Below are 27,789 nucleotides of genomic sequence, written 5' to 3'. Positions count from 1 at the left end.
ATATCTCATAGAAAAGAACCCAGGGACAGAAAACACAATCAAGATTCAAAATGTAAGATGCAATAATGGTAGGAGAAAAAGAAAATGAAGAAGAAGGTTACCCTCAGAGTTACTGATCAATGAAAAATAAAAGCCTAGTACGTGTTAAACAGAAGAAAAGCAAACTATAGAAGGGCAACATGGACCAAAATGATAGAGAGAAACAGGAAAACAGGAACAGTACATCAGAAAGGCTTACCCATGAAGGCGATGCCATTTTTCAAAAGAAGTTCTGGGAGCTTGGGATTCTCAGAAGCATGACCCCAGCCGGCCCAAACTGCCTACAAGGGAACACAATATGATTCATTCTTAAAATTCATACTAAAAAGAACACAATTCAACTGTATTCCTTTCTAACCAAGACTGGCCGTACTTCATGAGGTACAATAGCACCATAGCAGTCTAATGCTTAATTCAGCTTTTATGCCTGATTCTTGGCCAACTTTTTACAGAACAAGAATAAGCAGCTGACTGTGGTAAAACCTCTGAAGATGTCAAAAACAAGTTGAAATTGATGTTAAGATCCAGCTGATATTGTTGCTCTTCAGGAAAGTCAGTTCATAGCCTTTCAACTAGACTCTACAGAGCCTCTGCTAGAAATGCTGGTTTTCTTTCACAGATTGCATTACTTTGGCCACCCAACTCCACCTTTATATCTAGTGGTTACACTGCCATACAAATCTCAAGTTTTTTTCTCTTTGGGCTTTAAGACACTTCCCCTAAACTCTCTAAAACAATGTGACAGAGAAGAATAAACCTCCTTCTACACTACCGTATTCTGGACTAATAGTATTTCATTGAAATAGGTAACTTTCACTTACTGGGAGATTAGAAGGTGAAATGGATAGAATAATCTCTGAAAGACCCTTACAAACCTCTTGTTTGGATTACGTTTACTTTATGGTAACTCATTCTACTCGTCTCATCTTTCCTTTTCCTGTCTGTATATTTCACATAAAGGCTCTTATCAAGGTTCAGAAAAGGTGCTTTATATAAAATTAAAATTTCTTCACTGGCTATCCCCTTGTGCCTAATTATAAAATGGTTGAATTTGGCACAGGAAACTCTTCTCAATAATCTATAATGATCTATGTGGGGAAAGAACCTAAAAAACAGTGGAAGACCTGAACAAAAGGCCAGACACTGTAAAACTCTAGAGAAAAACACAGAACACTCTTTGACACAAATCGCAGCAGGATCTTTTTTGACCCACCTCCTAGAGTAATGAAAATAAAAACAAAAATTAACAAATAGGACCTAATCAAACTTAAAAGCTTCTGCACAGCAAAGGCAACCATAAGCAAGGTGAAAGGACAATTTTCAGAATGGGAGAAAATGTTTGCAAATGAAGCAACTGAGAAAGGATTATTCTCCAAAACATAAAAATAATAGTGGATATATGTCTATGGATAACTGATTCACTTTGCTGTACAGCAGAAACTAACACAACATTGTAAATCAAACATACTCCAATCAAAAAAATTTTTTTTTTAAAGGCTGGATTTGGTTTTCAAGGAGATGCTGGCATGTCTTACTTGCACTGGGATCCTTTTGGCAATGTCAAGAATTAACTCCACATTTGCATAGTTGTTGTTGTTGGGGCCTCCTGGCACAGGCACATAGTGATCTGCCATCTTAATGTATTCTGGAAACACAAGCACGTTAACAGTAATCAAGTTTATTTTCAGAAATGTAACATCAGAGCAAACACTACACAAAGGACAGGTACCACCACACGTAATCATGGGACATACTACATTCGTGGGATAACTTCCAGATCCATTCATTTGGAGGCTCTTTGTTAAGTCACAGGCACTAAAATGTGATAACCTCATAGTGAGGAAGCTCTGACACTAAGCAGCAGTTCTCAAACATTTCACTGTGTGAGCTTTTTGAAGAGTCACTATGATCTTATATTAAGATGATGTGTCACTGAGAGGCCCATTATTCTATTTGGAGAAAAAGTTCTATGACACCTTTCATCTTTAACTTGCACTATATTCTGAGAAGGTCCCTTTCCTGGTATAAAGCCAGGACAAAATGAGGAAATCGGGGAGAGACTGGAGGGTTTGCAGACTTGCTAAGCAGGTAACTTATTAAAAGGTGAGTTATACGAGTCTGTCAAGTGCTTGAAAAACATTTGTTTATCTGAAATGTTGAGGATACTGCTTTTTTGAAAGATACTTAAAAAGCTAACTTCTTTCCTTCCTTATTTTTTGGGGGGGCACAGTATCCCCTTTCAAATCTGTCACCTGATGTTTCTTCTTTTTCTGGCAGTAATTGTGGCAGAGCAGCTACAATGTAAAGACAGTACTGAGCTCTTTATATACATTACTTCATTCAATACTCAATAATCCTTTCTATAATAGGTATTATGAGCATCCAGTTTATAGGGAATTATGTCTTGGAGCAGTTAAATAATCTGCTCAAGGTCCATCTCCACCCTACTTTTTAAAAAGATTTCTTTTTGGGGGGTGGGGGTTGGTTGCTGTGCTAGGTCTTTGTTGCTGCATGTGGGCTTTTCCCAGTTACAGGCACTGGGGTTACTCTTCATTGCAGTGCACAGGCTTCTCACTGAGGTGGCTTCTTTCGCTGCAGAGCAAAGGTTCCAGGCGTGCGGGCTTCAGTAGCTGAGGCTCCCTGGCTCAGTAGTTGCGGAGCATGGGCTTAGCTGCTCCATGGCATATGGGATCTTCCCAGACCAGGGAAGGAACCCGTATCGCTTGAAAGATCCCACAAGCTGCAGAGCAGCTAAGCCTGTGTGCCACGATTATTAAGCTTGTGTTCTAAAGCCTGGGAATTGCAACTACTAAAGCCCACGAGCTCCAGAGCCTGTGCTCTGCAACAAGAGAAGCTACATGGTGAGAAGACTGTGCACCACAATATAGAGTAGCTCCTGATCACCACAACCAGAGAAAAGCCTGCACAGCCACGAAGACCCAGCACAGCCAAAAATAAAAATAAATAAATAAAATATTTTGAAAAAGAATGGAGCCCATCTCATTGGGAGACTTTTCCTTGCTGGCTTGGAGGAAGCAGGAAGTCATTTTGCGATGGCCCACATGGCAAGGAGCCAAGAGCAGTCTCTAGCCAACAACCAGCGACACAGTCAGGCCCTCAGTCCAACAGCCCACAGAAAACTGAGTGCTGCCAACAACCATGTGAGCTTGAACGCAGATCCATCCTAAGTTGAGCCTCAGATGAGATGGCAGCCCCACTCGAATACTGATGGCAACCTACTGATAACCTGAAGTTGAAGACTCAGCTATAGAAACTGAAATAATAAATGTCCACTGCTGCTTCTTTTGGAGGGATACTTGCCTTATGGTAATACAGTATTTTATTTATTCTGTCCATTAGTAACTACTATTTGATAACATTTAAAATATTAATAGAATTTAATCTAAGAGAAGTTCAACTTACATTATTTTTTTACATTTCAATACTGGATATTAAAATTATGATGGTCAAAATTTTATAGTGGATGTTTGACATTAGTTGTTTACATACAATTCAGTTTTTGGTGGAAAATGGTTTGGTTGCAAGAAAGAACATTTGGTTTACTTCAACTAATAGGAATATCTCTTAATGCCGGGATGGCCTCTTCGTATTTCTTCTGCTGTTGATTTTTGGCACAGTTATCTGTGATTGTATTAATGGAGCTGAGTGGAGAGGTGCTCATCATGCTTATTCCAAATAAGAGTATGTAACCAATTACTACAGGAATAAGGTGCAATTGCCCAATATTTTTGAAGCCAACAGGTTAAGCATAAGGAGTTTAGCCAAGATTTAGGAATTAAAGCCCACATATCACATGAAGCCAAACAGAGTTTAAAATCTTTCCAGTTATCATCTTCCAATATTACCTTCCACAATCAGATCTTTCAAGTTGCTACCTGAATCGTCCATTTACACATATAATAGTTTAAAAGTATCTATCTTTTAGATAAGATACATGTTGAAATATTTACAGATGCAATAAATATTTGCTTTAGAAATTATGCTTACAGGAGAGAGAAGGCGTAAGTATAGCTGAAAGAAGTTGATTTTGGGTAACAGATAGATGGCAAGGAGTTCATGATACTCTTCCGCACTTGAATTGTGAAAAACAACCACCAATTCATTTAAAATGCAAATCTTTAATGTCTGATATACATGCAGACACAGACACACACACACACATACACCTAAAAACATAAAGTCCATGCTTTCAAGGATGAAAAACAAGACCATCCTTGACAAATACTAGATCATGTCTGGTACTTTAACAAGTCATCTGCAGTTTCTAGATAACCCCTGTGTCACACCTTCAAATATTTGCATATATGTTCTTTCTGCCTGTAACAGCCTTGTCTTCCCCCTAACTGCTTCACTAACTCTTACTCATTCTTGGGTAGACATAACCACTTTCAGAAAGCTCTCTCAAGTCTGTTAACTTCTCTTAACTCTTAACCCAAGAGCAGGAACCAGAGTTAAGATGTCTCATCTCTGTGTTCTCCTAGCACCCTGTACATATTCCTATTACAGCACTTACCTCATTGTATTGAAATTATTTGTTTCCTAGAGCAAGATCACAGCTTATTAAACTGTGGGTCTCCATGCTCACCGAGTGAATGAATACATGAATTAATAGGAGCACCAAATAGAAATAAGGAAAAAGAAATCATGCAAGGTAGCTTACATTTATTATGGACAATTTCTTCTCTACAACTATCCAGTGAAACAGACATGACTTTCCTTGTACAAATACAAGACTGCAGCTCAAAGATGTTGAAGGATCAATCTAAATGAATAACATCTGCTTTCCAATCAACTGGTGCCTTGTCTTTTTCTAAATATAATATAATAACCCTTACTGCCTTAGGAATAGTCTTAATATCATTGTCTCAATACAGAGAGTACATATAAAGACCAAAATGAGTTTTAAAAGACAACTCTTTAAAGACACAGGTTTGATCCCCGGTTCAGGAAGATACCACATGACACGGAATGACTAAGTCCATGTGCCACTAAGTTCGTGTACTCTAGAGACCAAGAACTACAACTACGGAGCCTACACACCCTAGAGCCCATGCTCTACAACAAGAGAAGCCATTGCAATGAGAAGCCCACACACCACAACTACAGAGCAGTCCCACTTGCCACAACTAAAGAAAAGCCCATGCAGCTATGAAGACCCAGTGCAGCCAAAAATAAAGGAATAAATAAGTGAAATTATTTTTTTTTAAAGTATGAAGCAGAAGTTACTAGCTATAATCTTTCAACTATACCAACAGTCTACAATAACCTACCACTCTCAAATGGAGGGTCATCTAAGCAGAGAGAACATGCAGAAGAGCCTACAGAGTAAAACTTACCTGGGTCCTAAGAGGTCTCTATCCCCAGGAGGAGGGGGAGAAAGAATCTTAACACTGAAATTCTCTAAAATTCAATGTAGTTCATAAGGGAAAGGGCACTTCCTTCCAAGCCTTTCTACTTACACATGCTATTAGCAAATAACACAATAACACTGAAAACCCAAATCAACACTTTGGTTAAACTAACACCTATTTTTACTTAGAAATAGGAATTTATGTTGAGGCTACACAGAGTACAATCCTGGTCTATGCCTATTATTGACACTTTTTAAAAGACAAGTCCTTGGGTTTGGGAATCCCCCAAGTTAATGTCCTCTTCCTTAAAGGCTGTGCTATTCAATGTTTTATGTTTGAGGATGATGCTTTCTTAACGTTTAATAACTTACCTGCATTGGCTTTCAGGTCTTCAGGTGTGACCATGACAACGAATCGGATGGCACGTTCATTTCGAAACATCTCATAAGACCACCGGCGGATGGACCTCATGCATTTCACCGCTGCAATGCCATTGTTGGCAATGAGAACCTGGGAGAGTTGGGGGACGGGAATTGCAAAGAAAAGTAGAAAAGACAGGCAAAGATGGAGGAAAAGACAAGAAAACATTTTTGTAAATCTTTCTCTGAAAAGCCAGAGTTTCAACTAGGAATCTGTATTGCTGGTCTAGGCAATTAAGAACCAACTGCTGCATGGTCAAGGGATATTTTAAGATGTTAGGTAACTAAGCAAATACTTCAATGCTGTTGTTGTTGTTTAGTTGCTAAGTTGTGTATGACTCTTACGACCCCATGGACTGTAGCCTACAAGGCTCCACGTCCATGGGATTTCCCAGGCAAGAAATATTGGAGTGAGTTGCCATTTCCTACTCAAGGGGACCTTCCCGGTCCTAGGATCAAATCTGTGTCTCCTGCACTGCAGTCGATTCTTTACCACCTAGTCACCTGGAAAGTCCAAAATATGTGCCAGCTAAAACTTACTCCTTTCTTAGTTCATTTCCTGAAGGGAAAAATCAATTACTCAAATCTTATAAGTTGAAAAAGACTTACAGACTTAGAGAACAAACTTATGGTTGCCGGGGGGGAAGGGATAGTTAGGGAATTTGGAATGGACATGGACACACTGCCATATTTTAAATGGATAACCAACAAGGACTTCGTGCACAGCACAGGGACCTCTGCTCAATGTTATGTGGCAGGCAGCCTGAAAGGAAGGAGACTTTGAGGGAGAATGGATACATATATAAGCATGGCTGAGTCCCTTCCCTGTTCACCTGAAACTGTCACAACATGGTTAATTGGCTACACCCCAACACAAAATAAAAAGTTTGAAAAAATAAAGAAAGCTACTTAAAAAAGAAAAATCTTGTGAGTCTGTGAATTATTCCACCATTCCTACTATTAGGGAAGAGAAGAAACAAGCTTTACGGGGAAGATGGATTTCAAATAAGGCTGGGGGAAGTTTTAACAGTGTAGTGTCATGCACTATTCTCTGCTGTAATGAAATAAGGCACACTGCCCTGAACATGTATAAGAACCCCTACACCAACCACCACCTCTCTCCAGAATGCTGACTCCAAATCCCTTAGAACTGTAGAGAAATTGCCCCAGAAAGAATGGTCACAAGAAAAAGAGTAAAGGATCAGTGATCCTGAGACTTCTCTGTTAAACAAACCTTTCACCTCCTTGCATGCAATCATGACCCTCAGGATAACAGAGGTGAGGAGACACATAATCTATCCTCATTGGAAGACTAACAGGAGTACGCTGCTAAAGCAATACTTTTAGGAGTGGGAATACAGCTCCTCACCCTTTAAACTTTTAATCACTGTAAGATATTGCAACCAAGTCAATCTCTTGGCTCTGACATGATTTGGATAAAAGTGACTCAGATTTGCTCATGTTTCAAAATACTTACAATCACTTTAAGTATTTCATGTGGTATATACCCTCTAAATATCTCAAATTTCTGGTAGGATCCATAAGTTACAGTGTATCAGACTTGTTTAAGCCTTCTGTTCTGAAACTCTCTCCACTCCTTTAGCTCTAAATCCCAATTCAATGACACTGACCTCCTCATCACCACCCCACAAACTAATCAATTTCTCATACCCTCACATATCAGTGTAGCCCAACTCTAGGAAAACCTCAAAATCTTTCTAAAAGCAACTTATGGGCACTGCTTCACCTTCTTACTTAGTTATGATTAAATTATCAGTGGTAAATACATATTACAGAAAATAGTGAAATTATTTAATCGTTTAATTATTTAATAAAGCTAGGGAGACAGAAAGGATAATTCTACACAGTCTCAGAAATTCAACCGACATGCCAGTTTTAAGCAAATCTAGACTACAAATCAAGGCATTAAATCTCATGGGCTTTTGAAAAAATAATTGAGCAGGTTGTAACTTACCTTCTCAATCACTTTATTCCCACCAAAACGAGTAACAAATTCTGCTGGAGAGGCTACGGTGAAATCTCGCTGTGAGTCTATTTTCTTTCTGTCTCGACCTTGCTTGACTAGGTGCAAGCCAGACATGCTGGATCTGTGAAAATAGAGAAATCACGAAAGTCGGTAGATAAGATTTCTTCACATCATCTATCTCCCCTGCAGACCTGCTTTTCACTACCCAGACTTAAAAGTGTACTTCCTATTGCACTCTTGTGGAAACTACATGCTGGCAGACCACACAGTTTTTAAACAGAAGAGAGAAAAAGAAAACGATCATTGCTTGTGGAAATTTAAGGGGGTAGGGGGTAAAAAAAGCGCTCCTGAATAATAAAAGGCAATATTAAGGTTTACCAACAGACACCATCACAGAGAGATAGGCAAAGAATAGACTAAAATGAGATGGTATAAATAATATTAATAGACTCAGTGAGACTGTTAAAACTAAAAAATAAACAGTTAGCCAGCCTGCTTCTGAATTATGATTCTGACACACAGAGGACCTTCACCTCTGTTATCTCTAGCCTCTGTCTTTCTTACTAGCTGTAACTCCACATTTTTAACTGCCTACTAAACGTTTTAGTTGGGTATTCCATAGATGTTTCAACAACTCCAAAAACAATTTATTTATGAAGCAGCATAAAAAAACAAATTTCATTGATCTTGAGCAAACACACTTATTTTTTAACATTTTAAAATCTCTGAAATTGCTATGTATCTTACAACTGATGGTGTGCTTTATTTAACTGGCAGAATTTCTTTTTCTCGTGGTACATACAATAATGGTGCCTCTAACAATTAATGGTGCTTTAAATATATAGCAGTGGAAACAGCATAAGCCTGCGTTTAAATTCCAGATCTTCCCCTAATAACCTTGCTAAGCTTCACTTTTTATTTGACAAAATATGCATGGTATTGGGACTTCCCTGGTGGTCCAGTGGGTTAAGAATCCACCTACCAATGCAGGGGACACAGGTTAGACCCCTGGTCAGGGAACGAAGATCCCACATGCCGCGAGGCAACTAAGCCTACAAGTGGCAACTACTGAGCCCGCACACTGTAGAGTCTATGTTCTGCAACAAGAGGAGCCACTGCAATGAGAAGGCAGAACAACCCCCGCTTGCCACAACTAGAGAAAATCTGCATGCAGCAACAAAAACCCAGCTCAGTCAAAAATAAATAAACAAGAAAGGAGTTGCAAAACATACACACACACACACACACCCACAGTCCCTAGAGATCAGCTTTCAGTTTCTTAGGGAGAAAAGACGGAGAAGGTACAAACCTAGGATAAATAAAGAACTGTCTAACAATAAGACAATAAGGGAAGCAAAGTGTTTATTGACAAAATTAAGGTGGTGAAGGGACTGATCATATGGTCTAATCAATAGTTTAGAGAGCAAAGGAACGTTCTGAGGGTCACTTATAATCAAAAAAGGGAAAAAACCAGAAATATATATTGCTTTTAATGATGGGATCCTTCATATAGCCATAATCAGATGTTAGGCACCATGCTAAAAACAAGATGATAAAGTGGAAAGATACAGAAGACCTCAAAATCTTTACTTCTCACCTACCTTTCTCAGGAAGGTTTTACAGAATGTTGTCTTCCAAAAAGATGAAGTAAACCAAGAAAAAGGGAGACAAGGAATGCAAGAAATAGCACAGAAGAAAAGAGAAGGAAATTCTCTTAGATGACTGTTAAAATTGGAGGACAGACTGCTCCAGGAAGAACGTCCCCTTGAAAAAAATGGACAGATGGCCTACTGTACTTAACCACAGAAAAACAGAATAAAACTCTGTGTGTGTATGGACGTGTGTAATAATTATATATATAAATACATGTGTAACCGAGGAAACCAGAATTGAAAGAGCCACATGTACCCCAATGTTCATCACAGTACTGTTTACAATAACCAGGACATGGAAGCAACCTAGATGTCCATCGGCAGACAAATGGATAAGAAAGCTGTGGTACGTATACACAATGGAATATTACTCAGCCATTAAAAAGAATGCATTTTAATCAGTTCTAGTGAGGTGGATGAAACTGGAGCCTATTATACAGAGTGAAGTAAGTCAGAAAGAAAAACACCAATACAGTATACTAACGCATATATATGGAATTTAGAAAGATGGTAATGATGACCCCATATGCGAGACAGCAAAAGAGACACAGATGTAAAGATCAGTCTTTTGGACTCTGGGAGAAGGCAAGGGTGGGATGATTTGAGAGAATATCATTGGAACATGTATATTATCATATGTGAAACAGATCGCCAGTCCAGGTCCGATGCATGAGACAGGGCGCTCAGGGCTGGCGCACTGGGATGACCCTGAGGGATGGGATGGGGAAGGAGGTGGGAGTGGGGTTCAGGATGGGGAACACACGTACAGCCATGGCTGATTCATGTCAATGTATGGCAAAAACCACTACAATATTGTAAAGTAATTAGCCTCCAATTAAAATAAATCAATTTAAAAATAAAATAAAATATTAAATAAATAAATATATGTGTGTATTGCTTGTATATACGTTTGTTTTATATATATATAACAATGTTATATATTTATATTTAGACATACACAAATCATCTTATTATATTTATTAAAAGATATAAAACATGATAGAAAGCCATATATTATATATAAAACAATGTATAATATGTATATGTAAAATATACCAGTTGCTTTTTACTTATTTGACTCTCAGTAGAAGATATGCTTGCTTCATCCTGCAACAGGTGGAAGAAGCCAAGTAAAAAGGAAAAAAGGGTGATTATTTTAAAGACAACCTTTGGCAAATTGGTGTTTTTCACTGGTTTCTACATTTGCCAAGGTCTATTCAATATTCAGGTAATTTTTTTCACAATAAAAACTCCAGAATGCAAAAACAAACAAGTACACAAACACACACATGAGATACTAGAGAGACATTTAATGACTGCCATCCAGCAAATCATTCAGGTCTTCCATGTCAACCCTCTGCTGGAGAGGCAAAGACCTGCAAGAGGTCTGAAAGAAGGGATTTCCACAGTGGTCCAGTGGTTAAGAATGCGCCTTCCAATGCACTGGGTGCAGGTCGGTCCCTGGTTGAGGAACTAAGAGACCACGTGCCACGGGCAGCTAAGCCTGCGCAGCGCAACCACTGAGCCCGGGCCCTCCAGAGCCCTCCTGCCACAACGAGAGAGTCTGCAGGTTGCAACTGCTGAAGTGGCAGCAACGACTAAACCCGCACGCCACAACCAGAGAGTCCGCGCTCCAAAACGGAGAGCCCGCGTGCTACTACTAAGACCCGACATGGTCAAATAAAGAAATTAAAAAAAGAGAGAGAGAGAGAGAGAAGTCTGAAGAAGGCCAAGTAGGCCTGATTCACTTCCTCCTCAGGTTAAGTTCTAACAGCAGGAAGAAGAAAGATTCAAGGCAGGACACCTGGGCACCCTCAACAACTCCAGGCTGGCTGCCCACTCTCACATGATGCCAGGACAACAGCAGAGGGTACCTTTCCTGGCCCTAGAGACATAGTCTAAAAAAGTTTTCTGCAAAACTACCTTTGACAGGATGCTACCTACTATCCAGAGTTGCTATTTTCCTTCAAAATAGATGAAAAGACTTCACCCTTGAAAGTCCAGCCAAGCCCAGTGAACACACTTGGCACAGACTGAGTGAGATCCCTTAAGCAGACAGCAGCTCGCAGCCAGGTCTGCACAAGGGTGCTCGTTTTCAACGTAGCTACAATGTCACACGTGGTCTCGGATATCTTCGGTTCAAATTCTGAGTGTAAAATAAAGGTTCAGAAATTCAGGGGCAAACATGAGATTTTTAATTCATTTCCTTAAGAAAAAAAAAGTTTCCTACAGACCCACAAAAAAAAATCATCAAATCGTATTGCCCATAAATTCCAGGGCTTAGCTGTCAACGCCCTCACTGCTTTTTAAAGGCATATATTGCCTAGATAGGGCCCTCTAACACTTACCTTTGAAGCATGTAATATCTCATCTCCTTATTCTCCTTCGCAGAACCCTCCATATCAAGATGGCAAAGGAATAGAGGTTTTTCTCTTCAGCTGTCCGCCTTGTAAACACAAGCCGGAGTTCGTACTCCCGCTGCAGGTGCTTAAAACCCAGGAAGACAAAAGATACTGTGCCTTCTGACTATTTCTTGGCCCTGCTTCAGTCACAGTAGAGTATTCCTCATGGCCTCAAACCACAGTCTTTTTGTCTACTCTGTCCCCAATCTCCATACTTCCCCTCCTGTTTGCATCCCCCCCCCATTACACTGGGCTCCCACCCAGAATCAGCTGATTTCCCAAGGGGACAGAGAGGAGAGGGGGAGAAATATAAAAGCGGGTATAACTATAAAGTAGATCTCAGCAGCTTCCGCCTTAGCTGCAGCAAAAGTACTTTAACAACGGTCACTTTCTCCTGACAGTCACTAGAGAGGGGCTCCACGGCCTCTCCAGGCTGCCAGGAGCACATGACAGGGAGGGCTCAGGGCAAAAAAAAAGAGAAGACCAAGCTTACGAGGACAGCTACACCAGAAAATAATGGGGTCAGGAAATCCAGAGGGAGGAGGGAAGAACAGGTGATTTCTGAGACCCAATTACAACAAGTAAGACTGAGTTTCAGACTCCAAGATGGGGGGAGAGCAGGTCAAGAGGAAAAGAAAGCCAGTCGGAAGGACGAGACACGCCACCACTGAGGAACTTGGAATAAAGTGGGAGTCACAACTCTAATTTTTAGGCCAGAGTAGTGGTGTGTACACACACACACACTTTTTTAAAAAACAACAAAAATCTAAGATTTTATTCACTAAAATTTGAGAATAAGACTGGAGCTGGTACAAATAGGATACAGAGGGAGGCGTGGATAAAAATCACAGAAACGTAAAGGGGCCCAGGCAAGTATTTTAGACACCGAGGTCTAACCCAGCGTTTAAGCAGGGAAGAAAAATCCTGCCTAAAAAGCCACTGGGACACATCGATGGTTATGCTCATTTGCCACAGAGGGACAAATCACTTAAATAAAGAAATGGTGACTGAAAGGGAAATGGTATCCTGTTTTAGCTTTTAATTAAGTAGATGCTGAAAATATTGCTCCCTTGTCATGGCAGAAGAGATCATGATTTCCTGAGCCAAGTCCTCAGGAATGGTATTAATTTACCAGAGTCGCATCTAACCTGATTCAGGCACCACAGAAAAATTCCTTGTCACCAAAATGTTGAGTACAAATGGTTAACTCTTATCTGATGCAACTATGCTGAGAATCTATTAACGTTCCACGAAAACCCTTCAAAACAGAAGTACACAAATGACCTGGAACACAGATAAAAATCAAATAGAAGATAAACTATTAAGACAAACCTTGATGTTAGGACATTCAGGTGACCCAAGGTGAAAAGACTCAATCAGGCCACTCGCTCAATATGACCATTAGTCATAATTAAAAAAAATAAAAAATGGAAGTCCTGGATTGGTTTCTGGACTCTGCATCACTCCTTTTATACTGTGCTAACGTCTAATAAAGTCAGTAAAGTTTACATTTTCCTTTAAAGAAGCAGATGCAGAGGAACCCTCCTATCTTGATCTCTCTTCAGGATAACAAGTCTCGAAAAACAGAGCACTGAAGCCTTTGGTTCAGAACAATTACAGTGACCACAGATGTAGAAGCAGCTTAATTTTTACACACATCTAAGTGTTTCCAGATGCAGGCACTTTCCAGAAGAGAATCACTCTCTGCCTTTGTTATGTTAAGTTCAACATTCAAAAAGCAAGGCATAGGCATATAGAAAAAAGCAGGCTATTTTGTTCTTGATTATATCAGAAAATATACTAAAGAGGCACTCTCTGGAATCAAGCTTGTGCTTCCCTCCACCAAAGGGATCTTTCTAAAACAACCAAACGTTAACACGGCACACCCAGTTCCAAAACAAAGCTAGTGTTTCTCATCTTTTACGGATGCTGCCCACCATCTTCCTGTACTGTGAGAACACAAGAAATAAAAGGCCACATTCGTTCCTCCAAATTCAAGGCACCCTCATTTTTAATCTAACATGAAAAGAGAGTGTCCAAAGTAGACACATACCTGGCACCAAATCCAACTAGAAGCCCACACTGACCCCAGCATTGAAACATGCCAAGCACCAAGGATGACGTAGCAGTTTATCCGGCAGACAGTGATGCATTTAGCTGACTCCGTTGCAAGGCAGTCTGAGTTATACTGCAGCATGCGCTGGGAGACAGTGTTTTTACACTGGGGCTTTCCCAAGCAAAGAAATCTTGGATCAGGGACGTACCTCTTTGGAAAATCAGTCTGCTGTAAGGGACTTCCCTCCTGCTGCAGGGGCTGAGACTCTACACTCCCAACGCACGGGGGGCCTGGATTTGATCCCTGGTCAGGGAACTAGGAAATGGCAACCCTCTCCGGTATTCTTGCCTGGGAAATTCCATTGACAGAGGAGCCTGGTGGGCTACAGTCCAGGTGGTCGCAGAGAGTCCGACATGATTGAGCACACACAAACCCACACATACACAGGGTACTGGATCTCACACACCACAGCTAAGACTTCACACGCTGCAACCAAAGAGCCCAGCAATGAAGATGGAAGACCACACATACCACAACTAAGACGGCAAAGCCAGATAAATGAATATTGAAAAAAAAAGAAGAAGAAAATCAACTGGCCAAAAATATAAAAAGGTTTAGCACTTCCCTGGTGGTCTAGTGGTTAGCATCCACCTTGCAAGGCAGAAGACTCGGGGTCGATCCCTGGTTAGGGAACTAAAATCCCACATGCCACAAAGCAACTGTGCCCACGCGCTGCAATTACTGAGCCCGCACTCCATAGCCCCTGTGCCACAACTAGAGAGTCCAAGTACCACAGCCACTGAAACCCACGTGCTCTGGAGCCCACACGCTGCAACGAGAGAGTCCGTAAGCCATAATGAAAGGTCCCGCATGATGCAACAAAGATCCTGAGTGCGACAACTGAGACCCAACGCGGCCAAATAAATAAATAAAATAAAAGGTTTAGCTGTGGACTCTCAGTTCTGTTTCACTGATCTATATGCCTCTCTCTGTAGCAATGCCACAAAGCCTTGATAACTACAGCTTTACAGTAGGCTTTTGAAATCAGGTAGTATAAGTCTTCCAATTTTTGCTCTCCTTTTCCATAATTGTTTTGTCTATTGCAGGTCCTTTGGGTTTCCATGTAAATGTTAAGACAAATTTGTCAAAGTCTAGAAAGAAAAAAAGAGCCTGCTGGGATTTTGCCCGAAACTGTGAGTTTATAGATTAGTTTAAAGGAAAATCATCACTTTGACAATACTGAGTTTTCCAATCCCCAAACATGAACTAACTGCCTCTCCATTTACAGGCAGACCTCAGAGATACTGCGAATTTGGTTCCAGACCACCACAATAAAGTGAATACTGCAATAAAGAGAGTCACAATAATTTTTTGGTTTCCCAGTGCATAGAAAAATTATGTTTACTCTATACTGTAGTCATTAAGTGTGCAATAATAGTATGTCCACAGAAAAAATGTACATACTTTAATTTTAAAACAATTTATTGTTAAAAATTGCTAACTATCATCTGACAATGCTGGGTTGCCACAAACCTTCACATTGTAAAATGCAATTATCTATGAAGCACAATAAAATGAGCACAATTTTAAAAAGGTATGTGTATATTCAGACTTCAACTGGGCTTCCCAGGTGGCTCAGGGGTAAAGACTTCACCTGCCAAGCAGGAGACATAGGTTCAGTCCCTGGGTTGGAAAGATCCCCTGGAGAAGGAAATGGCAACTCACTCCAGTATTCTCGCCTGGGAAATCCCACGGACAGAGGAACCTGGTGGGCTACAGTCCATGGGGTTGAGAAAGAATCAGTTACGACTTAGTGACTAAACAGCAGTAGGAGCAGATTTTAATTTTTCTCAGCAATGTAACATAATTTTAATGTACAAGTCTTATGCTTTTTTGTTACATTGATTCCTAAGTATTTTATTCTTTTTGATGTCATTCTCAATAAAATTATTTTAGTTTATTTTTTTTGCTTGCTCATTGCTAGCTAGTACATAGAAATGCAACTAATTTTCGTATATGGATCTTACACTCATTTAAAAATCCTTAACTTTATTGAGATAGAATTCACATACCATATATTTCAGCCATTTAAGGTGGATAATTCAATGGTTTTTATCATATTCACAGAGTTGCGAACCATCATCACAGTCCATTTTAAAACATTTTCATCACCCGCAAAAGAAACCCTGTACTCAGCAGCAGTCAGTCCGTATTTCCGTCAGACCACTCCCCAGTCCTAAGCAATGACTAATCTACTTTCTGTCTTTATAGATTTGTCTATTCTGGATATATAAATGGGATGATATCATGTGTGGCTTCTCTCACTTAGCATAATGCTTTCATGTTGTAACATGTATCCATACTTCATTTCGCTTTAGAGAAATAATTTTCCACTGTGTGGACATACCACATTTTGTCTATCCATTTATCAATTGATGGATATAGGGTTGTTTCCACTCTGTACCTATTATGAATAATGTTGCTGTGAACATTCACATACAAGTTTTTAAGGGAACATATGCTTTCATTTCTCATGGGTATATAAATAACTAGGAGTGAAATTATTGGATCATATGGCAGATACTTAGTTTTATAGGCAATTTCCAAATTATTTTCCAGACTGGCTGGAAAACAATTTATGTTCATTTACATTCCCACCAACTACCCACAAAAGATCCAATTATATTATTTAATCACTGTATGTGTTTATAGTCAGTGGTTTACTTATGTAACTCCATTCCCATGGATTATAAAATCCTTGAGGGCAGAGACTATAATTAAGTCATCTTTGTTCCTAATATCTAACGCAGTACTTGATTTTTAGTAGATATATAGTAAAGTGAATTTCTTTGACAATTCTATAAGGTCTGAAGCTTCTACAGAAATAATTTGCATTCTCACTAGATACTGAAGCAGTCATGTGCCAGAATTGGTGTATACCAATTCATGACAGCAGATGGTCAAAATTGGAGGAATTTTGCCAGCCAGTTGATTTCACATTAGTACCTTGATATCAGGCCATGGTGAGAATATTTACAGCATAGAAATTGACAAAAGATGCAAATGAAGGCTTTTTTTATTTTCCTGGACAGCCAGTTGTTAAACATTTACCAACACACCACTATATATGATATTTGTTATCATTTTTTGTTAAATGGTAATTCAATAATGATAAAATAAAATAAATTTAAAATGTTAAAAAAAAAGATCCAATTATTTCATATTCTTGCAAACATCTGGTGTTGTCACTTATTTTTATTTTAGGTACTCTGACAATTGTATACTAGCATCTTACTGTCTTAATTTGTACTTCCCTAATAGATACCAAGGGAACATTTCATGCAAAGATGGGCTTGATAAAGGACAGAAATGGTATGGACCTAACAGAAGCAGAAGATATTAAGAAGAGGTGGCAAGAATACACAGAAGAACTGTACAAAAAGGACCGATCTTCACAACCCAGATAATCACGATGGTGTGATCACTCACCTAGAGCCAGACATCCTGGAATGGGAAGTCAAGTGGGCCTTAGAAAGCATCACTACGAACAAAGCTAGTGGAGGTGATGGAATTCCAGTTGAGCTATTTCAAATCCTCAAAGGTGATGCTGTGAAAGTGCTGCACTCGATATGCCAGCAAATTTGGAAAACTCTGCAGTGGCCACAGGACTGGAAAAGGTCAGTTTTCGTTCCAATCCCAAAGAAAGGCAATGCCAAAGAATGCTCAAACTACCGCACAATTGCGCTCATCTCACATGCTAGTAAAGTAATGCTCAAAATTCTCCAAGCCAGGCTTCAGCAATATGTGAACTGTGAACTTCCAGATGTTCAAGCTGGTTTTAGAAAAGGCAGAGGAACCAGAGATCAAATTGCCAATATCCGCTGGATCATCGAAAAAGCAAGAGAGTTCCAGAAAAACATCTATTTCTGCTTTATTGACTATGCCAAAGCCTTTGACTGTGTGGATCACAATAAACTGTGGAAAATTCTGAAAGAGATGGGAGTACCAGACCATCTGACCTGTCTCTTGAGAAACCTGTATGCAGGTCAGGAAGCAACAGTTAGAACTGGACATGGAACAACAGACTGGTTCCAAATAGGAAAAGGAGTACGTCAAGGCTGTATATTGTCACCCTGCTTGTTTAACTTATATGCAGAGTACATCATGAGAAACACTGGGCTGGAAGAAACACAAGCTGGAATCAAGATTGCTGGGAGAAATATCAATAACCTCAGATATGCGGATGACACCACCCTTATGGCAGAGAGTGAAGAAGAACTAAAGAGCCTCTTGATGAAGGTGAAGGAGGAGAGTGAAAAAGTTGGCTTAAAGCTCAACGTTCAGAAAACTAAGATCATGGCATCTGGTCCCATCACTCCATGGGAAATAGATGGGGAAACAGTGGAAACAGTGGCTGACTTTATTTTTTTGGGCTCCAGAATCACTGCTGATGGTGACTGCAGCCATGAAATTAAAAGACGCTTACTCCTTGGAAGGAAGGTTATGGCCAACCTAGATAGCATATTTAAAAGCAGAGACATTACTTTGCCAACAAAAGTCCATCTAGCCAAGGTTATGATTTTTCCAGTGGTCATGTACGGATGTGAGAGTTGGACGGTGAAGAAAGCTGAGCACCAAAGAATTGATGCTTTTGAACTGTGGTGTTGGAGAAGACTCTTGAGAGTCCCTTGGACTGCAAGGAGATCCAATCAATCCATCCTAAAAGAGATCAATCCTGGGTGTTCATTGGAAGGTCTGATGTTGAAGCTGAAACTCCAATACTTTGGCCACCTCGTGCGAAGAGTTGACTCATTGGAAAAGACCCTAATGCTGGGTAGGATTGGGGGCAGGAGGAGAAGGGGACGACAGAGGATGAGATGGTTGGATGGCATCACCGACTCGATGAACACGGGTTTCGGTAGACTCCAGGAGTTGGTGATGGACAGGGAGGCCTGGCGTGCTGCAATTCATGGGGTCGCAGAGAGTCGGACATGACTGAGCGACTGAACTGAACTGAACTGAACTGAAGCCAGAAAGCCTTGCAGAAGACCACCAATTAAGAGGCATGTGGGAAAAGAAAGCCTACTGAAGCACCTAAGAGATCCTAATGTTATAATGTATTTTGATAATTTGCTACCTTCTTTTTCAACAAATCACTAATCACTGTCACCAAAAAGCAGGGAGGGTAACAAGATAGACTAAGAAATTTAAGGAATACAATATACAATGTATGGTCGTTGGGGCTTCCCAGGTGGCACTAGTGGTAAAGAACCCGCCTATCAATGCAGAGACACTGGTTCAATCCCTGGGTCAAGAAGATCCCCTCCTGGAGGAGGGCATGGCAACCCACTCCAATATTCTTGCCTGAAGAATCCATGGACAGAGGAGCCTGGCAGGCTATAGTCCATAAGGTCACAAAAAAGTCAGACACAACTGAAGTGACTTAGTGCATGCACACACACACACATGCATGGTCCTAGACTGGGTACCAGTTTGGATGAACCCGTGTTTTGGAGTCTACTGAAGAAACTTGAATATAATGTACATATTAGATGAGATGAAAATTTAGTGAAATACAAAAGTGGAAATTTTTGACAAAAACAGAGATTGTAAAACACTGTATACCTGATGATTTCATTTCAGTAGTGAGAAATGCAACATGCCCATGTGCACAGATAAGGATTCAAAAGACTGTACAACAGGGTATGAGCAGGAGTTATCTCTGGGTGATGGATAAAGAAGGCTTTATTTTTGCTTTCTTGTATTTTGTTTTTAATTTTTCTTATTGCTTATTTGATAAAGCATTCTTTAAAAATATTTTTTTCTAGGACTTCCCTGGCTGTCCAGGGGTTAAGAATCTGCCTTGCAAGGCAGGGGACAGGTGTTCAATCCCTGGTCTGAGAACTAAGATCCCAAGTGTCATGGAGCAGCTAAGCCCGAACACTACAACTCCTGACCTGGCGCTCTAGAGCATGTGCCCTGCAACAGAAGAAGTCACTCTAATGAGAAGTCGGTGCAGCACAGCAAAGAGAGCCCCTGCTTGCTGCAACTAGAGAAAGCCTGTGCACAGAAACAAAGATCCAGTGTAGCCAAAAATAAGTAACTGTCAAATACATATATATGTATGTGTGTATATATATATATATGTGTGTATTTCCAACTTCTATCTCTTTTAAATAAGGCTGACATTTAATCAGAGGAAAACTGCTAAAGAGAACACTAACATATCTATTACACCCAAGGTTCAAGTTAGGTCTAGTGGCTGACGGTATGAGCTCTGACTGAATTCTATACACAATGCGCTGTGTGACCTTCGTTATGCTACTTAACCTGTGTCTCAATTCCCCACCCTAAATGGTGGGTAATAAAAGTAACATTATTTGCCTCGTGGAGATTAAGTGTGACACTCCACGTAAAGTATGTCAGAGAGTTTGACATGTAATAGTCAAGCACGTGATGATACAGGTTCAAACCCTGGTAGGAGAACTAAGATCCCACATGCCACTGGCCAACTAAGCCTGCATGCCACAACTGAGACCCTATTTGCAGCCAAAAATAAATAATTAAAAAAAAAAAAGCTTCAAAACTCTCTAGTTTAATGCTTCTGAAGAGTCAAACATGTTATAGGCAATCTCATACGTGAATTCTAAATTTTGTAAGATACTGGTAAAGTTCTTTTCTTTCTAGACCATAAAGGTGATAAAGTATATAACTCACCTTCAAGGAGCCCTTCCTGAGTTAATTTAACGACTCTCCCGTTCTTCCATAGCACCAACTACTGCCTTAAACCCCAGCAAAAGGACATATTAGGTTTGATTCATATAGATAAAATGTTGGCCATTTGATATTTGGAATAAACATTTTAAGAAGTTTAAGAGACAATTAAGATGGCATTTCAAATATGTGAATTATAGGATAAAAAAGGTTTAAAGAAATCGCAGTACCGGCACTTCCCTGGTGTCCCGGTGGCTAAGACTCTGTGCCACCAATGTTGGGGGCCCTAGTTCTATCCTTGGGTCAGGGAACTAGATTCCACATGCAACAACTAGAGATCCTGTGCACTGTAACTGAAAGATCCCGTATGCTACAAACAAGATCTGGCACAAATAAATAATAAATAAATATTTCTCAGAAAAAAAGAAGGAAAGAAATCACAGTACCTTAAGAGGTAAAAGATGTAACTGTGGGGCTTATCTTCTTCCAACTGAACTTCAACCAGTATACTAGTTGACAAAACTGACTGCAACCTTTGGTTGATAGTGTGATAGGTGGAATAATCTGGATTTGCACAGCATTGTAAGTAGGCAGAACGGTTTGACCTCAAGTGGCATTTCACAAGGAGCAGGGAAAACATCGATATCCATACAACCAGAAGCCTCTGTTAAATGCCACCAAACCATACATTAGGTATCAAAATTGAGATGCCTACATTCAGTCTTTAATGGTCTTTCTCCTCAAATGTCCAATTATATATTACTAATGAGGTTCAGAAATAGAGCAACCTAGCTGATATACAGGTCACATACCCTAGCTGATCTTCTCTAAAAAGAAAAAGCCAAAGCGCAGTTATCTACCATGAGGTCTATGTAGACCCACCAAGCTATAATTACTTTCTAAGGGTATTATTTTCAAATGTCTGGGTCATAAGCTTAGAGAGTGATTTATCCAATCTTTCACTAGAGAATATGTGATGCAAATCATCTCCAACTCTGGGAAAGTCTATTTCCTTTTCCTGCCTACCCATTCATCACGCCCACTAGCCTTCTCATTGAGCACCTAAAATCAAGCCCTAACTTGAAAGAGGGGCCCACTCTCATTCTATACTATGGCAGTTACTGGGCTTTAGATGACCTCCAGTTAGTGTCTTCTGAGAATGTACCTGCCTCTTTATTACCTATGAAGGATTAGGCTATTCATTCTAGGAGCTGATACTAAACTCAGCCAGTCTCTATTTAACTTTGGGTTCAAAGGGTGAAAAGGAGTATCTGAATCAATGTCATCATTTTCACAGCTTAGGAATATGAGTCCAAAGAGGTAACACGAATTACCTATGATCACTTACTTAATTGGTGGCAGATGTCAGAACAGAGTCTTTCTAATATATAAAGTGAATGTGGATCAACTTAAGTTACCCCCAAGTGACTTAAATGAATCAACGGAGAACCTCTCCTCTATTTGGAACATTAGCTATCTCAGAAACAAGTAGGAACTGGCACTGTCTCCTTCCCAGGCTGCTGATAACACTTCAGTTCATGGTTCCTCCACGAGCTACAGGAATGAGTTTTGCAACAGCAGGGCATGCAAAGAAATTCTCAGGCACTCATATCATTGACTACACAGACTTTGCAATAAGAATCATCAACTTTGGGAATGATTTGGTAACCATAAACTGCCTTGTAATATCATCAGCTGAATATCTTACAACAGTATTTATCTCACCATTGCCAAACTCACCATTCCTAACCCAATAAATGGATATTCTGCTTCACTTGGCCTCAAACTGGACAAATTTCTCAAGATGCTGTGGGTCTTTAAAGATCTAGATTTCTCTCAGTGTTTCTCAACAGGAGCAATATGACATTATGAGAACCATCCTAGTTGGTTGTGTGTGATTATCCAGCACACTGCAGAAGGTTTAGAATCTTTGGTTCTGTCTTCCAAATGCAAATAACCCCATGAGTCACAACCCCTACATGTCTACAAATGACCTTGGGGAGGAAGATACCATCCACCAGTATTAGCCTTCAGGCCAACCACTATGTGATTAAGATTAAGTAAGAAAAAATGTTTACATAAAGATAAAGACCTGATCTCTTTTCCCAGCCACTAAATACTGACTTCCATTCCTCTTTTTTTAGCCCAGAGATTAGATAAAATAAAAAAAACTTTATTCACTAGCTCCTAAAAACCAGCTTGTGGGAACTATATAATTAGAACACTTGCATGGTCAGGGAAGTAGAGGAGACAACTTACTGATACGGAATCAGGGCATCTAACTTTGAATTCCAGTTTCTAGCTATTTATCTTTAGGCAAGTTCTTTTCCCTCTTCAGTCCTCAGTTTTATCATCTATTTAAACAAAAGGCATTAGTCTAAATTCTCTCTCTGGTTCACTGCAGTTTTGGGAATCTGCGAAGTAAAACATAATTAACTTTCTTAACTCTTTTCTTTGGACCTCCATGTAGCCAAACATGGGTGACTGCTGGTACTCACTACTTCCTCTTTCAGAAGCAAAGACCCCAAATCCCCAAGGATAACCATAAGACAGGACAGTCACATTCAGCCAGATCCAGCATACGATTTTACTACAGATTCTGATTCTTAAGTGTATAAAAAGGAGCTGAATTCTTTTACAAGCCATTAATAATAGAAGCACCAAGATAATAACAGCAGCAAAAGTCACCCTAATTTATGTTTGTCTAAGCTTACCAATAATCTCAACCCTGGATGCATGTTATAATCACTCAAATAGCTTTAAAAAATGCCCCAACTCTAAGCCAAGCCAGTATCAAGTGAATCAGAATCTCTGGGGATGGGGTTCATTTCTCAAGATTCCCCAAGTGATTCTTATGTACAGTAAAAACTAAGAATCACTAATTCAGACCCAGTAATCCAAGAAATGCAAAGCAAATGAACACAAGTTCACATGTTGGTTGTACAAGCAAATATCAATAAATAAGAATAATATAGCATTACTATTTATGGACATTCTCAATTACACGCAGAGAACTGCGTTTCTAGAGGAAAAGGAGAGCTCTACAACAACCCCCTGTTCCTCAATAAAGACTGGTCTTGGGACTTCGCTGGTAGTCCAGTGGTTAAGAATCCACCTTGCGATGCAGAGGACATGGGTTCGATCCCTGGTCAGGGAACGAAGATCCCACATGCCAAAGGACAAGTAAGCCTGTGTACCACAACTATTGCGCTTGTGCTCTAGAGCCTGTGCTCTGCACAGCCAACATAAATTTAAAAAAAAAAGCATATAACTTCCTGACATGATAAAGCAGTTCAGAGAAAGATTACTACCAGTTTGCCCATCCCTGCAAAAGTCCTATCAATCATTGGACAGTTACAACAATGTTAGTCAAAGTAACAGAGACTGAAATTTCCTCAGCCTCACTTGCTGAGTCTCGTTAAAAGACCCCTTGTAAGAAGAATAAGACAACAGTGAGAGGAAATATTTAGGAAAAGATGCTTTCAAAAACCTGCACCCCGGGCAAAATATATCATCTCCCACTTACTCATCAAAACTTTAAGTCCAGTGATGCAGAAAAAGGTGAAATAATCTTGACTCAAAATATTCTTGCTCTTTCTAGAACAAGATCAGTGAAACCAATAGGACAGGTTCAGTAAGAAAAACATTCAGCTTCTCTGGCTTACCTCATGTGTAAGGCCAAACCATCCTGGAGGCTCGAGATCCCCAAGTCAGAGAGCGTATCTGAGCTGACCGAGGCTGGTGACAGAGAGCCCTCCTTCTCCTCCAGCAGGTCGAGCTTCACCATGTTGCTAATCTCATCCTCTGAGTTATCTTCAGACACGGAGCCAATTATGAATCGAGAGTGCTGGTTCAGCTCCAGAGGTTTGGCCAAGGAAGAAGGTTCATCCATTGTTCCTTCAAAATGAGCTCTCAAAGCTATGTAGAAGACAAAGAATAAGTGAGAAAAACAGGTTATGGATAATAACCTACATCTGAGGAAAGCCACAAGTTAGACCTAATACACCACAGCTGGTACCTGGAAGCAAGGCAGAGTGTGAGATCTAGTGTTCTTGGCTATTCTTTTTCAAGGACTTTGCATTCATTTTTTTCTTAATTCTTTTTTTCTTTTTTTTTTTTTAATTTTGGCCCACACTACACAGCATGTGGGATCCTAGTTCCCTGGGACAGGGATCGAGCCTCCTGCGTTGACAGCACAGAGTTCTAACCACGGACCACCAGGGAAGTACCAAGAATTTTGCTTTCCAAAAGAAAATTCAGATCATGGGAATTACACCTAAAAAAATTAAAATCAGTTCCCTTTGCCTCAAAGAATGCTCTTTCTAAAAACTATAAGCCATTCCCAATGTCTATAAATTTGGTAATGTCCAGGAACTAATAATGACCAATGGAGAAATCTTTGCAAGTAGGTGAAAGCTGCTTGCTGTGATATTGTAATTTCAGCTGTTAGTACTGGGGCTTCCCTGGTGACTCAAAGGGTAAAGAATCCACCTACAATGCAGGAGTCCCAGGTTTGATCCCTGGGTTGGGATGATCCCCTGGAGAACTGACTGTCTACCCACTCCAGTATTCTTACCTGGAGAAATCTAAGGACAGAGAAGCCTGGTGGGTTAGAGCCCACGAGGTCGCAAAGAGTCGGATACGACTGAGCGACTAACGCTGACACTTATTGGAGAGAATGCAGGGTAAGGGTTTGGGGATAGCAATGGTCATTTGAAACTTGGTGTTTAAAGTAAAGTATACAACTACAACCCAGTTCCAAATACTACACTGTGAGAGGATATGAATTTTATGTAACTGTATATATTTATTATACATAAGTGAAATAATATATAACAAATTATACATATTTATTATACATAAGTGAAATATATTTATAAATGCACATACATATATAAAGAAAACTAAATGTGTGTATATACTACACACACACACACACACACACACATATATACAGTTTGCTTTAAAGCAAACTACAAATGAGTATTTCTTAACTTAAAGAAATCTTTACTTGTTCCCATGAGTTTTTTCTTAAAATTACATCTGTTAAAAATTCACCCCAAAATCTCTGTTTTGGTCTCTAATGTGCTGACTGCTGACACTGATAGGGAGAAAGTGAATCTACTATCAAATTTAAAATCTATAATTAAAATTACAGAAGTGTTATCTCAATTAAGTATAAGTTTTCTAGATACAGGGCCTTACTAGTCAGGAGTAGATGTTACCAACTGCTAACAAACTAATTAACAAAGATCAAAACATAGCTCAAAGATGATAACAATAATAAAAGCCAAAAGTAAATGAAATAATATTTATTCTGTCATTTCAAAAATCCTATTTAAAAAGGTCAAAACTACACATCAAATTGGTATTGAACAGCTTATTGCCTGACCAACAATTCTAATTAAGAGGAATGATTCTCAGTTCTGATACTGAGATGCTCTAAGAAAGTTACAATAATAAACTTATTATTCATAATTTCATATGCTATAAACCACTTTGATGTATAAAAGTTAACAGTAGTGTTCTTTGACATTAGATAATAAAACATCAAGATTTTAAAATATTTGAGAATCATCACTAAATATGTTAAAACCACACATGCACCATTAGCTTTGTGTAAGTTATGAATCAGAGCTCATTCATTTACAAAGACAGAACAGAATCTGCAAACGCTAGAGCAGTGGTTCTCCAAGTGTGGTTGCTAGACCACGACAGCAGCCACAGCACCCACGTCACCGGGGTTCTGCCACAGACTAGCTAACTGTACCAAAACCTACATGTCGGGGCACAGTAATCCATTTTTTAACAAGCCCTGAAATTTGAAAACCACTGTGCTAGAAGAACGGAACAATAATAAAAATTTGGCAGGAATGCTAAAAACTACCTATAGACATTTCCTAAAAGTGAGCTGAGGATTACTTAATTTTTCATTTTAAAAACCAGAATCAAATATTAATATAAAAGCAAAATGTGACAGGAAAAACTTGATGTCTAAATTCACTGTATAGGAGACTTCCCTGGCAGTCCAGTAGTTAAAAGACTCCATGCTTCCACCGCAAGAAGCCCAGGTTCGATCCCTGGTCTGGGAACCAAGATCCCTCATGCTGTGCAGTATGGCCAAAAATAAAATAGATAAATTCCCTATACATTTCTCCTTTAGAATATTAGGTTTCTTTTTAAAAAAAAAAAATCTTTAATATCTCCAAATTTTATAAAGAGGCTCATTTCCAGAATGCTTGGTTTTCAAAAAAACCAAGTCATTAAAAACAGAAAAAAAAGATATAAGAGGAAAAGGGAAAGAAGGAGGGAGGAGGTTGGGAGGGAAAAACTGTAACAGATTTACCACTCTGAAGAACACCAACAGGTACAGCAGCAAAAAGTCTGCTTCTTTCATATTTTTAGAGCAGTGACTAATCAAGCTTAAAAATGCTAGATTAAAAAAAATTTCCAAATTCCATCTCAACTAACACAGAAAACGATAGTTGCCTTCTTCACAAGGGAAATAAGTAAGGCACTCAGGGACAGATTCTAGTTTATAGCCTAAGCAAAATTAGATAACTGAACACACACACACACACACACACACACACACACACACACACACACACACACACACACACACACACACACACACACACACACACACACACACACACACACACACACACACACACACACACACACACACACACACACACACACCCCATCCTATTCAGAAAGGACCAATTCTCTGATTCCAAGGGAGAAGAAAAAGAAAGGACTAAATAAATGAAAGGCTCTATATAGTCAACTTTAAATTTTTCTTTCCAAACTATGAACATGAAGACAGCCTTCCCTATAGGTTCCAGAGACTGAAAGCAGCTAAGAGTCACCAGCTTAAAAGCCTGTCCACCAACTGGCAACTCTACTTGAGTGGTATTCCCAGGCGACAAGCCTACAAACCACAGAAAAGAGAAGCCGTGTATGGAAAATCACTGAGTAGCTGCCAGACACTCTAGAAGCTACTCCACCACCCGTCCCATTTCCACTGATTCCAGCCAGAATTGAGGAAAAAAGGTGGTGGATTCCTACCACTGTCAGTTTCATCCACTTTAGGCTACCCACTTCTCAATCTGCTTATATTCTTTTGTGGAAGGCAACTTTTA

At 39.6% G+C, this 27,789-nt stretch overlaps 1 protein-coding gene and 1 pseudogene across 9 annotated transcripts in view; both read right to left on the bottom strand.

Moving 5' to 3' along the window:
* The window catches only part of ACACA (acetyl-CoA carboxylase alpha), a 277,322-nt gene that overhangs the window by 183,446 nt on the left and 66,087 nt on the right, over positions 1-27,789 (bottom strand). For 7 of the 8 annotated variants that reach the window (XR_014080652.1, XM_081584563.1, XM_081584561.1 and 4 more), the window contains 5 exons: positions 24,307-24,559; positions 7,806-7,938; positions 5,783-5,921; positions 1,575-1,684; positions 239-320 (listed from right to left, as the gene is read on the bottom strand). Coding sequence is in view for 7 of the 8 variants with exons in the window: in XM_081584563.1 (XP_081440689.1) it covers positions 239-320; positions 1,575-1,684; positions 5,783-5,921; positions 7,806-7,938; positions 24,307-24,533 (691 nt within the window). In the remaining variant the exon portion in view is untranslated. Of the gene's footprint in view, positions 1-238; positions 321-1,574; positions 1,685-5,782; positions 5,922-7,805; positions 7,939-11,817; positions 11,871-24,306; positions 24,560-27,789 lie in introns of those variants that run through there. The other variant, XM_081584565.1, reaches the window with a different exon arrangement.
* LOC145543346 (phosphatidylinositol N-acetylglucosaminyltransferase subunit P pseudogene) lies at positions 3,553-5,365 on the bottom strand (annotated as a pseudogene). Its single transcript, XR_014080653.1, has one exon. The product of XR_014080653.1 is annotated as a phosphatidylinositol N-acetylglucosaminyltransferase subunit P pseudogene (transcript).

Source organism: Giraffa tippelskirchi, chromosome 3 (assembly GCF_054371585.1).
Source record: "Giraffa tippelskirchi isolate mGirTip1 chromosome 3, T2T-mGirTip1v1.2.pri, whole genome shotgun sequence".
Lineage (NCBI taxonomy): Eukaryota > Metazoa > Chordata > Mammalia > Artiodactyla > Giraffidae > Giraffa > Giraffa tippelskirchi.
Note: the sequence above shows the minus strand (reverse complement) of the source record. Positions and strands in the feature narration are given on the sequence as shown.